The sequence below is a fragment of the Panulirus ornatus genome, chromosome 6, assembly GCF_036320965.1.
Source record: "Panulirus ornatus isolate Po-2019 chromosome 6, ASM3632096v1, whole genome shotgun sequence".
In the NCBI taxonomy this organism is placed as follows: domain Eukaryota; kingdom Metazoa; phylum Arthropoda; class Malacostraca; order Decapoda; family Palinuridae; genus Panulirus; species Panulirus ornatus.
The window spans coordinates 20029383-20046016 of record NC_092229.1 but is presented as its reverse complement, the minus strand read 5'-3'; the positions used below and the strand labels follow the sequence as shown (position 1 = coordinate 20046016).

General features: G+C 41.7%; 1 protein-coding gene across 3 annotated transcripts in view; it reads right to left on the bottom strand.

Annotated features, from left to right (window-relative positions):
- The window catches only part of LOC139749114 (protein CIP2A-like), a 236984-nt gene that overhangs the window by 46037 nt on the left and 174313 nt on the right, over nt 1–16634 (bottom strand). For all 3 annotated transcript variants that reach the window (XM_071662706.1, XM_071662705.1, XM_071662704.1), the window contains exons 14-15: nt 10311–10463; nt 8255–8389 (exon numbers count right to left, since the gene is read on the bottom strand). In XM_071662706.1, the coding sequence (XP_071518807.1) occupies nt 8255–8389; nt 10311–10463 (288 nt within the window). The remainder of the gene's footprint in view (nt 1–8254; nt 8390–10310; nt 10464–16634) is intronic.

Below are 16634 nucleotides of genomic sequence, written 5' to 3'. Positions count from 1 at the left end.
ACTTTCCATGCTTTACCCCAGACACTTCACATGCCCTGTTTCAATCCATTGACAGCACGTCGACCCCGGTATACCAAATTGTTCCAATTCACTCTATTCCTTGCACGCCTTTCACCCTCCTGCATGTTCAGGCCCCGACCACTCAAAATCTTTTTCACTCCATCTTTCCACCTCCAATTTGGTCTCCCACTTCTCCTCGTTCCCTCCACCTCCGACACATATATCCTCTTGGTCAATCTTTCCTCACTCATTCTCTCCATGTGACCAAACCATTTCAAAACTCCCTCTTCTGCTCTCTCAACCACACTCTTTTTACCCCCACACATCTCTCTTACCCTTACATTACTTACTCGATCAAACCACCTCACATCACATATTGTCCTCAAACATCTCATTTCCAGCACATCCACCCTCCTGTGCACAACTCTATCCATAGCCCATGCCTTGCAACCATACAGCATTGTTGGAACCACTATTCCTTCAAACATATCCATTTTTGCTATCCGAGATAATGTTCTCAACTTCCAAACATTCTCCAAGGCTCCCAGAATTTTCGCTACCTCCCCCACTCTATGATTCACTTCCGCTTCCATGGTTCCATCCGCTGCCAGATCCACTCCCAGATATCTAAAACACTTTACTTCCTCCAGTTTTTCTCCATTCAAACTTACCTCCCAATTGACTTGACCCTCAACATTTACTCTTAACTTTCTTCTTTCACACACTTTACCAAACTCAGTCACCAGCTTCTGCAGTTTCTCACATGAATCAGCCACCAGCGCTGTATCATCAGCGAACAACAACTGACTCCCTTCCCAAGCTCTCTCATCCGCAACAGACTGCATACTTGCCCCTCTTTCCAAAACTCTTGCATTCACCTCCCTAACAACCCCATAAAATTAAACAACCATGGAGACATCACACACCCGTGTCACAAACCTACATTCACTGAGAACCAATCACTTTCCTCTCTTCCTACACGTATACGTGCCTTACATCCTCGATAAAAACTTTTCACTGCTTCTAACAACTTGCCTCTCACACCATATACTCTTAATACCTTCCATAGAGCATCTCTATCAACTCTATCATATGCCTTCTCCAGATCCATAAATGCTACATACAAATCCATTTGCTTTTCTAAGTATTTCTCACATACATTCTTCAAAGCAAACACCTGATCCACACATCCTCTACCACTTCTGAAACTACACTGCTCTTCCCCAATCTGATGCTCTGTACATGCCTTTACCCTCTCAATCAATACCCTCCCATATAATTTGCCAGGAATACTCAACAAACTTATACCTCTGTAATTTGAGCACTCACGTTTATCCCCTTTGCCTTTGTACAATGGCACTATGCAAGCATTCCGCCAATCCTCAGGCACCTCACCATGAATCATACATACATTAAATAACCTTACCAACCAGTCAACAATAGTCACCCCTTTTTTAATGAATTCCACTGCAATACCATCCAAACCTGCTGCCTTGCCAGCTTTCATCTTCCATAAAGCTTTTACTACCTCTTCTCTATTTACCAAATCATTTTCCCTAACCCTCTCACTTTGCACACCACCTCGACCAAAACACCCTATATCTGCCACTCTATCATCAAACACATTCAACAAACCTTCAAAATACTCACTCCATCTCCTTCTCACATCACTACTTGTTATCACCTCCCTATTAGCCCCCTTCACTGAAGTTCCGATTTGCTCCCTTGTCTTACGCACTTTATTTACCTCCTTCCAAAACATCTTTTTATTCTCCCTAAAATTTAATGATACTCTCTCACCCCAACTCTCATTTGCCCTCTTTTTCACCTCTTGCACCTTTCTCTTGACCTCCTGCCTCTTTCTTTTATACATCTCCCACTCATTTGCATTTTTTCCCTGCAAAAATCGTCCAAATGCCTCTCTCTTCTCTTTCACCAATACTCTTACTTCTTCATCCCACCACTCACTACCCTTTCTAATCTGCCCACCTCCCACGCTTCTCATGCCACAAGCATCTTTTGCGCAAGCCATCACTGCTTCCCTAAATACATCCCATTCCTCCCCCACTCCCCTTACCTCCTTTGTTCTCACCTTTTTCCATTCTGTACTCAGTCTCTCCTGGTACTTACTCACACAAGTTTCCTTCCCAAGCTCACTTACTCTCACCACTCTCTTCACTCCAACATTCTCTCTTCTCTTCTGAAAACCCCTACAAATCTTCACCTTCGCCTCCACAAGATAATGATCAGATCCCTCCAGTTGCACCTCTCAGCACATTAACATCCAAAAGTCTCTCTTTCGCGCGCCTATCAATTAACACGTAATCCAATTACGCTTTCTGGCCATCTCTCCTACTTACATATGTATACTTATGTATTCTTTTTCTTTTATACTATTTGCCATTTCCCGCGTTAGCGAGGTAGCATTAAGAACAGAGGACTGGGCCTTTGAGGGAATACCCTCACCTGGCCCAATTCTCTGTTCCTTCTTTTGGAAAAAAAAAAAAAAAAAAAAAAAAAAAAAAAAAAAAAAATCTACAAGCTCTTCACCATTTCCATTTACAACACTGAACACCCCATGTATACCAATTATTCCCTCAACTGCCACATTACTCACCTTTGCATTTGAATCACCCATTACTATAACCCGTCTTGTGCATCAAAACCACTAACACACTCATTCAGCTGCTCCCAAAACACTTGCCTCTCATGATGTTTCTTCTCATGCCCAGGTGCATGTGCACCAATAATCACCCATCTCTCTCCATCAACTTTCAGTTTTACCCATATCAATCTAGAGTTTACTTTCATGCACTCTATCACATACTCCCACAACTCCTGTTTCAGGAGTAGTGCTACTCCTTCCCTTGCTCTTGTCCTCTCACTAACCCCTAACTTTACTCCTAAGACATTCCCAAACCACTCTTCCCCTTTACCCTTGAGCTTCGTTTCACTCACAGCCAAAACATCCAGGTTCTTTTCCTCGAACATACTACCTATCTCTCCTTTTTTCTCATCATGGTTACATCCACACACATTTAGACACCCCAATCTGAGCCTTCGAGGAGGATGAGCACTCCCCGTGTGACTCCTTCTGTTTCCCCTTTTAGAAAGTTAAAATACAAGGAGGGTTTCTGGGCCCCCGCTCCCGTCCCCTTTAGTCGCCTTCTACGACACGTGAGGAATGCGAGGGAAGTATTCTTTCTCCCGTATCCCCAGGGATGCCAAAAAAGTAAAATAATATATACTTCATAAACCTGGGATAGGGGAGAAAGAATACTTTCCACGCATTCCCCGCACATCATAGAAGGTGACTAAAGGGGACGGGAGCAGGGGGTTAGAAACCCTCCCCTCCGTGTATTTCAACTTTCTAAAAGGGGAAACAGAAGGAGTCATGTGGGGAGTGATCATCCTCCTCGAAGGCTCAGATCTGGGTGTCTATATGTGTGTGGATGTAACCAAGATGAGAAAAATGGAGAGATAGGTAGTATGTTTGAGGAAAGGAACCAAGATGTTTTGGCTCTGAGTGAAATGAAGCTCAAGGGTAAAGGAGAAGAGTGGTTTGGGAATGTCTTCGGAGTAAAGTCGGGTTGGTAAGAGGACAAGAGCAAAGTAAGGAGAAGCACAACTCCTGAAGCAGGAGTTGTGGAAGTATGTGATATTGTAAGAAAGTACACTCTGGGTTAATATGGGTAAAACTGAAAGTGGATGGAGAGAGATGGGTGATTATTGGTGCCTATGCACCTAGTCATGAGAAGAAAGATCATGAGAGGCAAGTGTTTTGGGAGAAGCTGAGTTAGTGTGTTAGCAGTTTTGATGCATGAGACCAGGTTATAGTGATGGGTGATTTGAATGCAAAGGTGAGTAATGTGGCAGTTGAGGGTATAACTGGTGAACATGGAGTGTTTAGTGTCGTAAATGGAAATGGTGAAGAGCTTGCAGATATGTGTGCTGAAAAAGGACTGGTGATTGGGAATACCTGGTGTAAAAAGATAGATATACATAAGTATACGTATGTAAAGATGGTCAGAGAGCGTTATTGGATTATGTGTTAATTGATAGGTGCGTGAAAGAGAGACTTTTGGATGTCAATGTGCTGAGAGGGACAACTGTAGGGATGTCTGATCATTATCTTGTGGAGGCAAAGGTGAAGATATATAGAAGTTTTCAGAAAAGAAGAGAGTAGTAAGAGTAAGTGAGCTTAGAAAGGAGACTTGTGTGAGGAAGTACCAGGAGAGATTAAGTGCAGAATGGAAAAAGGTGAGAGCAAATGATGTAAGGGGAGTGGGGGAGGAATGGGATGTATTTAGGGGAGCAGTGATAGCTTGCGCAAAAGATGCATGTGGTATGAAAAAGGTGGGAGGTGGGCAGATTAGAAAGGGTAGTGAGTGGTGGGATGAAGAAGTAAGATTGTTAGTGAAAGAGAAGAGAGAGGCATTTGGACGAGTTTTTCAGGGAGGTAGCGCAAATGAATGAGAGATGTATTAAAGAAAGAGGCAAGAGGTCAAGAGAAAGGTGCAAGAGAGCAAATGAGAGTTGGGGTGAGAGAGTATCATTAAATTTTAGGGAGAATAAATAGATATTTTGGAAGGAGCTTAATAAAGTGCATAAGACAAGAGAACAAATGGGAACATCGGTGAAAGGGGGCTAATGGGGAGGTAATAACAAGTAGTGGTGAAGTGAGAGAGATGGAATGAGTATTTTGAAGGTTTGTTGAATGTGTTTGATGATAGAGTGGCAGATATAGGGTGTTTTTGTCAAGGTGGTGTATGAAGTGAAAGGGTCAGGGAGAATGATTTGGCATACAGAGAAGAGGTAGTGAAAGCTCTGCGGAAGATGAAAGCCGGCAAGGCAGCGGGTTAGGATGGTATTGCAGTGGAATTCATTAAAAAAGGGGGTGACTGTGTTGTTCATTGGTTGGTGAGGATATTCAATGTATGTATGATTCATGGTATGGTAAAGTGCCTGAGGATTGGCGGAATGCATGCATAATGCCATTGTAAAGGGGATAAAGATGAGTGTTCAAATTACAGAGGTATAAGTTTGTCGAGTATTCCCAGGAAATATATGGGAGGGTATTGATTGAGAGGGTGAAGGCATGTACAGTGCATCAGATTGGGGAAAAACAGTGTGGTTTCAGAAGTGATAGAAGATGTGTTGATCAAGTGTTTGCTTTGAAGGATGTATGTGAGAAATACTTAGAAAAGCAAATGGATTTGTATGTAGCATTTATGGATCTGGAGAAGGCATATGAGAGAGTTGACAGAGATGCTCTGTGGAAGGTATAAAGAGTATATGGTGTGGGAGGTAAGTTGCTAGAAGCAGTTAAAAGTTTTTATCGAGGATGTCAGGCATGTATATGAATAGGAAGGGAAGAAAGTGATTGGTTCCCAGTGAATGTCGGATTGTGGCAGGGGTGCGTGATGTCTCCATGGTTGTTTAACTTGTTTATGGATGGGATTGTTAGGGAGGTGAATGCAAGAGTTTTGGAGAGAGGGGCAAGTATGCAGTCTGTTGTGGATGAGAGGGCTTGGGAAGTAAGTCAGTTGTTGTTCGCTGATGATACAGCGCCGGTGGCTAATTCATGTGAGAAACTGCAGAAGTTGGTGACTGAGTATGGTAAGGAGGATGATACAGCACTGGTGGCTGATTCAGGTGAGAAACTGCAGAAGCTGGTAACTGAGTTTGAAGAATGAAAGAAGAATGCTGAGAGTAAATGTGAATAACAGCAAGGTTATGAGGTTGAGTAGGGGTGAGGGACAAGTAAATAGGGAGGTAAGTTTAAATGGAGAAAAACTGGAGGAAGTGTTTTAGATATCTGGGAGTGGATTTGGCAGCGGATGGAACCTGGAAGCAGAAGTGAGTCAGAGAGTGGGGAAGGGGACGAAGGTTCTGAGAGTGTTGAAGAATATGTGGAAGGCGAGGACATTATCTCGGAAAGCTAAAATGGGTATGTTTGAAGGAATAGTGGTTCCAACAATGTTATATGGTTGTGAGGCATGGGCTATAGATAAGGTTGTGCAGAGAAGGTTGGATGTGTTGGAAATGAGATGTTTGAGGACAATATGTGGTATGAGGTGGTTTGATCAAGTAAGTAATGAAAGGGTAAGTGAGATGTGTGGTAATAAAAAGAGTGTGGTTGAGAGAGCAGAAGAGGATGTTTTGATATGGTTTACTTACATGGAGAGAATGAGTGAGGAAAGATTGACAAAGAGGATATATCTGTCAGAGTTGGAGGGAACAAGGAGAAGTGGGAGACCAAATTGGAGGTGGAAGGATGGAGTGAAAAAAATTTTGAGTGATCAGGGCCTGAACATACATTAGGGTGAAAGGCATGCAAGGAATAGAGTGAGTTGGAAAGATGTGGTATACCGGACTTGATGTGCTTTCAATGGATTGAACCAGGGCATGTGAAGCATCTGGGGTAAACCATGGAAAGTTTTGTGGGCCCTGGATGTGGAAAGGGAGCTATGGTTTCGGTGTATTACACATGACAACTAGAGACTGAGTGTGAACAAATGTGGCCTTTGTTGTCTTTTCCTGGCACTACCTCGCACGCACACGGGGGGAGGGGAGTGCCATTTCATGTGTGGCGGGGTGGCAGTGGGAATGGATGAAGGCAGCATGTATGAATATGTACATGTGTATAAGTCTGTCTATGTATATGTTGAAATGTATAGGTATGTATATATGCATGTGTGGGCGTTTATGTATATAAGTCTGTCTATGTATATGTTGAAATGTATAGGTATGTATATATGCGTGTGTGGGCGTTTATGTATATACATGTGTATGTGGTTAGGTTGGGCCATTCTTTCATCTGTTTCCTTGTGCTACCTCACTAACGCAGGAGACAGTGACAAAGTATATCAAATAAATATAATACTACATAAACCATATATCAAACCAACTCTGAAGTCTCTCTCTCTCTCTCTCTCTCTCTCTCTCTCTCTCTCTCTCTTTCTCTGCTGTAATGTATGGTCACCAATGAAACAATTAGGAATTAACATCAAGGAGATGGATCATATGGACTACCATGAAAGGCTGAAAGAACTGCAACTATACAGCCTACATTAAAGAATAGAAAGGCATATGACAATCTGAGTATGGTAACAAATAGAAGGTATTAAAAAAAGATGTGATAAACCTGAAAGCCTCTCAACAGGGAAGATGCTGAGCTGTTAAGTCTTCAAGAATACCATGGTACATACAAAAAATGAATCAGACAAGAATATTTGACAGTGCTGCTAAGAAGCTAAAACAGTTCCCAACCTGGGGGTTATGAAGCCTTGAGAGAACATGGACATTTTTTCATATCATGTCACAGTCTTGGGAGAAACTGAGTCTAAGGTACTCCAGACCCTTGGTTAGGGTGAAGGAGGAGATGGTACAGCATGTGCAGAATTTTATGTATCTCATAAAATAACTATTACTATTATTATAATATTTTGTCCAAATCAAAATGAAAAGCAGAAACAGACTGGATGTGGAGGATGACATGAGACTGGTTCTCACAAACACCCAGCCTCTCTTGTCAGATGCAGTCCCAACCATCCCACTAGCTAGGTTGAAGAGTTGATGAAACGATGGGTATCAATGAGAAAAATATGAGCTTGGTTTAATATAATCTTTAAATAAATGTACCTAATGACACTATGATGTATCACAGGAGCAGTAAATTCTGTATTATTCATTATTCATTTGTTGTTCCATGTTTCCACTTCTCAAGAAAGGATTGCTGAATGACTGTGAAACTGAACAGGGTAATATGGGGGGAGGGGGGTAGTGAGTGTTATGGTATTTTGAGAAAGGAGTCATGAGCAGAAAAATGTTGGGACCCACTGGTTAGAATGATTATTCAACATAGTGCCAGGAGACTTAAGAAATGCACGAGGAACAACCACAAAAACACTAAAAAGGTAATCTCTTACATGGTTGAAATCAGTCCTAGATAAACCAAAAATCAATAATTATGCAATGCAGGAGGTAGCTGAGAAAAAGAGTCTCATACAATCAAGCATGACATGCAGTGAGTGCTTCATGGTATCCCTGCCATTCTGGTTAAATCTTGCCATAGGTACTCATAGGTAGTCTCTCTCTGGTAAAACATTTTCATGGCAAGGGATTCAGACATGGATATCAAGAACAAAAACTGCAGAGTCCAAGGAGACACTCAAACTATCTTTTTTGTAGTTGTGAAAAAAATTACATGACATGATCAGGAATAACATTAAAGATTATAACAAACTCTTACCTTACGATAAGTATCTCGAAGCTCCCTAGCAGAACTCTGAATCTGAGAAATGCTTGTCTGCAGTTCAGAATTTACTTTTTGGACTCCTTGTAGACGCTCCTCCCATGTACACAGAAGGCTTCGTAGATAATCATTCTGAAAATTTTTATAATAGCATTAATATGGCCCTTCGTGGTGTAGTGGTTAGCGTACCTCACCATGATGCACTCATAGGCCGTCAAGGGTGGAGCACACAGGTGTGAATCCTGGTTGTGGTCAGTCCACAGTCAACTCAACTGTTCATCCACCCTTTGGGATTGGTCGATAAAATGGGTACATGGCTCAGGCTACAATATACAAAGTGAATTGCAATAATGTGGTATACCAGGGTCGACGTGCTGTCAATGGACTAAAGCAGGACACGTAAACGTCTGGGCTAAACTACGGAAAGGTCTGTGGAGCCGAGATGTGGATAAGGAGTTGTGGTTTTGGTGCATTACACATGACAGCTAGAGACTGGGTGTGAATGCATGTGGCCTCTTTTGTCCGTTTTCCTGGGTCTACCTCGCTGAGCAGGGGGTGGTGATGCTGTTTCCTTTTTTTTTTTTTTTGGGGGGGGGGGGGGGGGGTTGGATGAAGGCAAGAGAATATGAATATGCACATGTGTATATATGTGTATGACTGTGTCTTTGGTTTCGATGCAATACACACGACAGCTAGAGACTGACTGTGAATGAATGGGGGGGGATTTCATGTGTGGTGGGGTGGCAACGGGAACGGATAAAGGCAGCAAGTATGAATATGTACATGTGTATATATCATACAAACCTCCAACAGCCAGGATCGAACCCGGATCCCCTGTGCACTATGTTCGTATGTGTATATATGTATATGTCTGTGTAAGTATATGTATGTATATGTTGAAATGTATAAGTATATGTGCATGTGTGGGTGTTTATGTATATACATGTGTATGTAGGTGGGTTGTGCCATTCTTTCGTCTGTTTCCTTGCGCTACCTCGCTAACGCAGAAGACAGCGACTAAATATAATAAATAAATGAATATAACCGTATATATGTATGCATATGCATGTATATATAAATATGTATATGTATGTGAGTGAGCGTGTATGTATATGTGTGTATGCAAGTGGATGGGTCTTTCTTTGTCTGTTTCCCGGCACTACCTTGCTGATGCGGGAAACAGAGATCAAGTATATTAATAAATATGGTTTACAATTGTTTATTCATTATTTATAATTACATCAGAGCTCCTTTTTGTAAAGGTCCTAATGTAACACTAGGACCTTTTCCAGGGGCTCCTGCAGCCCAAGGCTGCAGAGTCAGGGCAGACTCCTTTGAAGTGTGAAGTTCTTTGATGAGATTGCATTCTCTTCTCTTAACTGATGATGATACAGCCTTGCTAGAGGTGACTTTTCACTCTTGCTGTTATCTCAAGCCAATAGATCCAGGACATTTAATCATCAGTGTTATATGTTTTATCAGCTGCATTTTTCATAGACATCTGCCCCACTATCATACATACACCTCTGCTATCTCAAAACAATGACCACAGCACCCATACAGTACATCGTTCCTTAAACTAAATAATGAATAATCAAAACAAAAAAGATACTAATCCATGGAATGGAAAAAGCTGGCCTGGAAGCAAGCAGCAGGCATGTTGGAAACACAACATCCAATAGAATTCTGAGGGTTACTAACAGTGGGTAGATTAATGACATCTCTGTGAGGGTCTCTGATTGGCCAAGGGTGGGCCTGAAACAAGCAAGATGCTGCTAGCATGGTAAAGAGGTAAGCAAAGGAGGTGGAGGTTACTGCTCCCTCACTAAAAAATACATATCCAACAAAATGGCTCTCATGCTCTTAAGACGCCTTGGAGGAGAGAAATATTTGAGTCTTAATGCTTTACCCCTATTTTCAATACAGTTCATTAATTTTTACTATATTTTGCCAGTTACATTTCCCAGCAACCACAGTATTCCACTTAAACTTCATCTAAAATTTCAAAAATCTTGCAATAAAAAAGCAGTATGTTAAGAAATAGTTTACACACCTGCACTCTTGTTTGTAGAAACGAGTGATGTGTCTGCCTGTTCTGCACATCTGCTGCATTCAGTGCATTCTGCAGTGACCTTTCCATATGAGCCATAGCTGCCATCCTATATTCATACATTTCCATTATATCTGTCAGTGCACAGTCCTTCAGCTGAAATCAATCATCATTAATTCTTTGTTTTAAATGTGGAAGCTACATAAATTATATGAACAATCAGGTAAAAGTAGTCTATCTACTTCATCTCTGATGCCCATTCCTTCTGGGAATTCCTATCAAGGGGGTGGCCATGGCAAAAGAGTCTCTGCTTTTCTTTGTCCTTACATGCCTCCCTTGCATACACTATTCCTCACATTCCCCATTTCTCTCCTTCCAGTACTCTTCCATCCTATTTTCCCATGTCACAGGTGACCTTCCTCTCACACCAATCACTTTAATCATACCATCATACACTCTCCTTGTAAACTCCCAATCTTGAATTCTTTCCACATACCCAAACCTCCTTAAAGTATTATGTTTCATCCACTTTGCCACTTAACAATTCACTCCCTGTCATACCACATCTCTCATGCTCTCCCTCATTACTTTTTTCATTCCATCTAGTCTTACCAAATGCACTTCTCAAATAGTTCATTTCCACAGCTTGGATTCTTGACCTCTGTGACTCATCCCAAGTGCATGCTTCAACTGCATAGTTTAGGTTGGGAGGACTATGCCGTCCCTTAATCCTTTCCTCACTTCCATACTTACATTATTTTCATTATTTTATTAAGAGACCCAATTCTTCTTCCCTGTAATGCTCTCTCCTCATTTCTCCTTCCATATCACCAAACTTACCCAAGACAGCTCCCTAATATTTAAATTCTGTCTCCTCTTTCTGCCCCCATAACTAAAACACCATTTAGTATACTTCTCTCAAATTATATGGCATTACAAAATCTATACTTTCATTGTTTACTTTCAAATACTATTTCATTACTTTTATTTGCATTTACCATCAATCACTGGGGATAGGGGAGAAAGAATACTTCCCACGCATTCCTCACGTGTCGTAGAAGGCGACTAAAGGGGACGGTAGCGGGGGGCCAGAAACCCTCCCCCTCATTGTATTTTAACTTTCTAAAAGGGGAAACAGAAGGAGTCACAAGGGGAGTGCTCATCCTCCTCGAAGGCTCAGATTGGGGTGTCTAAATGTGTGTGGATGTAACCAAGATGAGAAAAAAGGAGAGATAGGTAGTATGTTTGAGGAAAGGAACCTGGATGTTTTGGCTCTCAGTGAAACGAAGCTCAAGGGTAAAGGGGAAGAGTGGTTTGGGAATGTCTTGGGAGTAAAGTCAGAGGTTAGTGAGAGGACAAGAGCGAGGGAAGGAGTAGCGCTACTCCTGAAACAGGAGTGGTGGGAGTATGTGACAAGAGTGTAAGAAAGTAAATTCTAGATCGATATGGGTAAAACTGAAAGTTGATGGAGAGAGATGGGTGATTATTGGTGCATATGCACCTGGGCATGAGAAGAAAGATCATGAGAGGCAAGTGTTTTGGGAGCAGCTGAATGAGTGTGTTAGTGGTTTTGATGCACAAGACTGGGTTATAGTGATGGGTGATTTGAACGCAAAGGTGAGTAATGTGGCAGTTGAGGGAATAATTGGTATACATGGGGTGTTCAGTGTTGTAAATGGAAATGGTGAAGAGCTTGTAGATTTACGTGCTGAAAAAGGACTGGTGATTGGGAATACCTGGTTTAAAAAGCGAGATATACATAAGTATACATATGTAAGTAGAAGAGATGGCCAGAGAGCGTTATTGGATTACGTGTTAATTGATAGGCGTGTGAAAGAGAGACTTTTGGATGTTAATGTGCTGAGAGGTGCAACTGGAGGGATGTCTGATCATTATCTTGTGGAGGCGATGGTGAAGATTTGTAGGGGTTTTCAGAAAAGAAGAGAGAATGTTGGGGTGAAGAGAGTGGTGAGAGTAAGTGAGCTTGGGAAGGAAACTTGTGTGAGTAAGTACCAGGAAAGACTGAGTACAGAATGGAAAAAGGTGAGAACAAAGGAGGTAAGGGGAGTGGGGGAGGAATGGGATGTATTTAGGGAAGCAGTGATGGCTTGCGCAAAAGATGCTTGTGGTATGAGAAGCGTGGGAGGTGGGTTGATTAGAAAGGGTAGTGAGTGGTGGGATGAAGAAGTAAGATTATTAGTGAAAGAGAAGAGAGAGGCTTTTGGACGATTTTTGCAGGGAAAAAATGTAAATGAGCAGGAGATGTATAAAAGAAAGAGGCAGGAGGTCAAGAGAAAGGTGCAAGAGGTGAAAAAGAGGGCAAATGAGAGTTGGGGTGAGAGAGTATCATCAAATTTTAGGGAGGATAAAAAGATGTTTTGGAAGGAGGTAAATAAAGTGCGTAAGACAAGGGAGCAAATGGGAACTTCAGTGAAGGGGACTAATGGGGAGGTGATAACAAGTAGTGGTGATGTGAGGAGATGGAGTGAGTATTTTGAAAGTTTCTTGAATGTGTTTGATGATAGAGTGGCAGATATAGGGTGTTTTGGTCGAGGTGGTGATCAGAGTGAGAGGGTCAGGAAAAATGATTTGGTAAACAGAGAAGAGGTAGTAAAAGCTTTGCAGAAGATGAAAGCCAGCAAGGCAGCAGGTTTGGATGGTAATGCTGTGGAATTTATTAAAAATGGAGGTGACTGTATTGTTGGCTGGATGGTAAGGTTATTTAATGTATGTATGATTCATGGTGAGGTGCCTGAGGATTGGCGGAATGCTTGCATAGTGCCATTGTACAAAGGCAAAGGGGATAAGAGTGAGTGCTCAAATTACAGAGGTATAAGTTTGTTGAGTATTCCTGGTAAACTGTATGGCAGGGTATTGATTGAGAGGGTGAAGGCATGTACAGAGCATCAGATTGGGGAAGAGCAGTGTGGTTTCAGAAGCAGTAGAGGATGTGTGGATCAGGTGTTTGCTTTGAAGAATTTATGTGAGAAATACTTAGAAAAGTAAATGGATTTGTTTGTAGCATTTATGGATCTGGAGAAGGCATATGTCGAAGCTATTAAGAATATATGGTGTGGGAGGTAAGTTGTTAGAAGCAGTGAAAAGTTTTTATCGAGGATGTAAGGCATGTGTATGTGTAGGAAGAGAGGAAAGTGATTGGTTCTCAGTGAATGTAGGTTTGCGGCAGGGGTGTGTGATGTCTCCATGGTTGTTTAATTTTATGGATGGGGTTGTTAGGGAGGTGAATGCAAGAGTTTTGGAAAGAGGGGCAAGTATGCAGTCTGTTGTGGATGAGAGAGCTTGGGAAGTGAGTCAGTTGTTGTTCGCTGATGATACAGTGCTGGTGGCTGATTCATGTGAGAAACTGCAGAAGCTGGTGACTGAGTTTTGTAAAGTGTGTGAAAGAAGAAAGTTAAGAGTAAATGTGAATAAGAGCAAGGTTATTAGGTACAGTAGGGTTGAGCTCAGGTCAAGTCAATTGGGAGGTAAGTTTGAATGGAGAAAAACTGGAGGAAGTAAAGTGTTTTAGATATGTGGGAGTGGATCTGGCAGCGGATGGAACCATGGAAGCGGAAGTGAATCATAGGGTGGGGTAGGGGGCGAAAATTCTGAGAGCCTTGAAGAATGTTTGGAAGTCGAGAACATTATCTCGGAGAGCAAAAATGGGTATGTTTGAAGGAATAGTGGTTCCAACAATATTGTATGGTTGCGAGGCGTGGGTTATGGATAGAGTTGTGCGCAGGAGGGTGGATGTGCTGAAAATGAGATGTTTGAGGACAATATGTGGTGTGAGGTGGTTTGATCGAGTAAGTAATGTAAGGGTAAGAGAGATGTGTGGGGGTAAAAAGAGCGTGGTTGAAAGAGCAGAAGAGGGTGTTTTGAAATGGTTTGGTCACATGGAGAGAATGAGTGAGGAAAGATTCACCAAGAGGATATATGTGTCAAAGGTGGAGGGAACGAGGAGAAGTGGGAGACCAAATTGGAGGTGGAAAGATGGAGTGAAAAAGATTTTGAGTGATCGGGGCCTGAACATGCAGGAGGGTGAAAGGCATGCAAGGAATAGAATGAATTGGAACGATGTGGTATACCGGGGTCGATGTGCTGTCAATGGATTGAACCAGGGCATGTGAAGCGTCTGGGGTAAACCTTGGAAAGTTCTCTGGGGCCTGGATGTGGAAAGGGAGCTGTGGTTTCAGTGCATTATTACATGACAGCTAGAGACTGAGTGTGAACGAATGGGGCCTTTGTTGTCTATTCCTAGCGCTACCTCGCACACATGAGGGGGGGAGGGGGTTGTTATTCCATATGTGGCGGGGTGGCGATGGGAATAAATAAAGGCACACAGTATGAATTATGTACATGTGTATATATGTATATGTCTGTGTGTGTATATATATATGTACACTGAGATGTATAGGTATGTCTAATTGCGTGTGTGGACGTGTATGTATATACATGTGTATGTGGGTGGGTTGGGCCATTCTTTGGTCTGTTTCCTTGCGCTACCTCGCTAACGCGGGAAACAGCGACAAAGCAAAATTCATAAAAATAAATAATAAAATAAATACCATCAATCACCTATGCTTACACACATCATAAAACACACAACCTTCTGCAACTTCGCTTCACTCTCAGCAAACAACACAATATCATCCACAAACAGATTTATCACTGGCCACCAAACTTCACCACCACACTCAATCTCTATACCCCCTTTCCCTATTTCTTATTTCATCTCTTTTAATTTTTTATCCATATATATGTTAGAAAGCCAGAGTGACATCACACAGCCCTGCCACACATCCACAAGTTAACAGAAACATTTGCTCAACTCTCCATCAACTCTTGTACATACATTTGCTCCTCTATAGAAGGTATTCACACCATCCAACGGCTGTCCCTCTACCCCACATATCCTAAACACATCCCGTAAAGCAATCCACTTGATTCTGTCATACACTTTCTCCAGATCCATAAAAGCTGCATACAGCTTCCCATCTTTTGCTAGATACTTTTTCATAGTCACTCTTAATGCAAAAAACTGATCTACATATCCCCTACCTTTTCTAAAACACATTGCTCCTCACAAATTTGGCATTCTGTCACTTCCATCACTCTGTCAATTAACACACTTGCATACACTTTTCCTGGTATACCTAAAAGACTTATTCCCAGTAACTGTTAGCTGCATCCTTAGCTCCTTTTCCTCTGAATAAAGTTACAATAACAGCTTTCACCCAATTATTAGCCACAATATGTATACACCCTATCACACTTTCTCCTTACTTCAACATTTCAGCAGTAATCCCATTCACTCCAGATGCCATTCATATCTTCAACCTCTTTATCCCCCTTTTTCCCTCCCTCCCTGCTACTGACTCTTGCATTTGTATTCTTTTCCTTCCATCCTCCATGCCCATGCATGTAAAAATAACTGCATCAACTTCTACCACAGTCATCAATTCTTCAAAATATTCTTTTCGTCTTCCTTTCACTTCCTCCTTCTGATTCAGCAATTCCTCTTCCTTACTTCTCACATATACATTACCACTCTTACAGCCACCTCTTTCCAGTCCAATTTCTTATTTTCCTTAAATTTTTCACTAAACTTTCTGCCAAAATCTTCATCTACTCTTTCCTTCCTTTCCTCTATCAGCTTCTTAACATTCTGCTTCCACATCTTATATTCTTCCCTCCTTCCCTGCTGAACTTCCATCAGTGCATTCACTTCCAGCAATCTCCCATATGTCTATTTCTTCTCTTCCACAGCATTTCTAATCTCATCCATCCATCCACCATGTATTTCCACTTTTACCTTTACATCTCACAAACTTGTATCCAACTACCAATTCTACAACCTTTAAAAATCTTTTTCTAAACATTTTAAACACCACATTCACACAAGATTGCATCTCTGCATTTACCACACTTTCATATCAACTTTCGGTCACCCTTCTCTCACTCTCCACAATGCATTCTTTCTGATTCATCTTCTCCCTTCCCAACACTTTTAACTCTCCATTCTTCCTTATGCCATACCTCCATTTACCCCTGATCCTAACCTTCATGGGAAATGCAAAATGGTCAGAATCCCCAAAGAATCCCCTTCACAACTCTAGCATCTAGCACAACCTTTCTTAACCTTTCATCCACTGCCACATAATCAATCAGACCTCATGTTCTTCTCTTCCATTACTTTTCATCCACACATATCTGTGAATCACCTTGTACTAAAAAAAGGATGTTTGAAAAGAATAAACTCTTTCAGCACAAACACCTGAAATATAACCTCCATTCTCATTTACTCCAGGCACTCCCAACCTACCA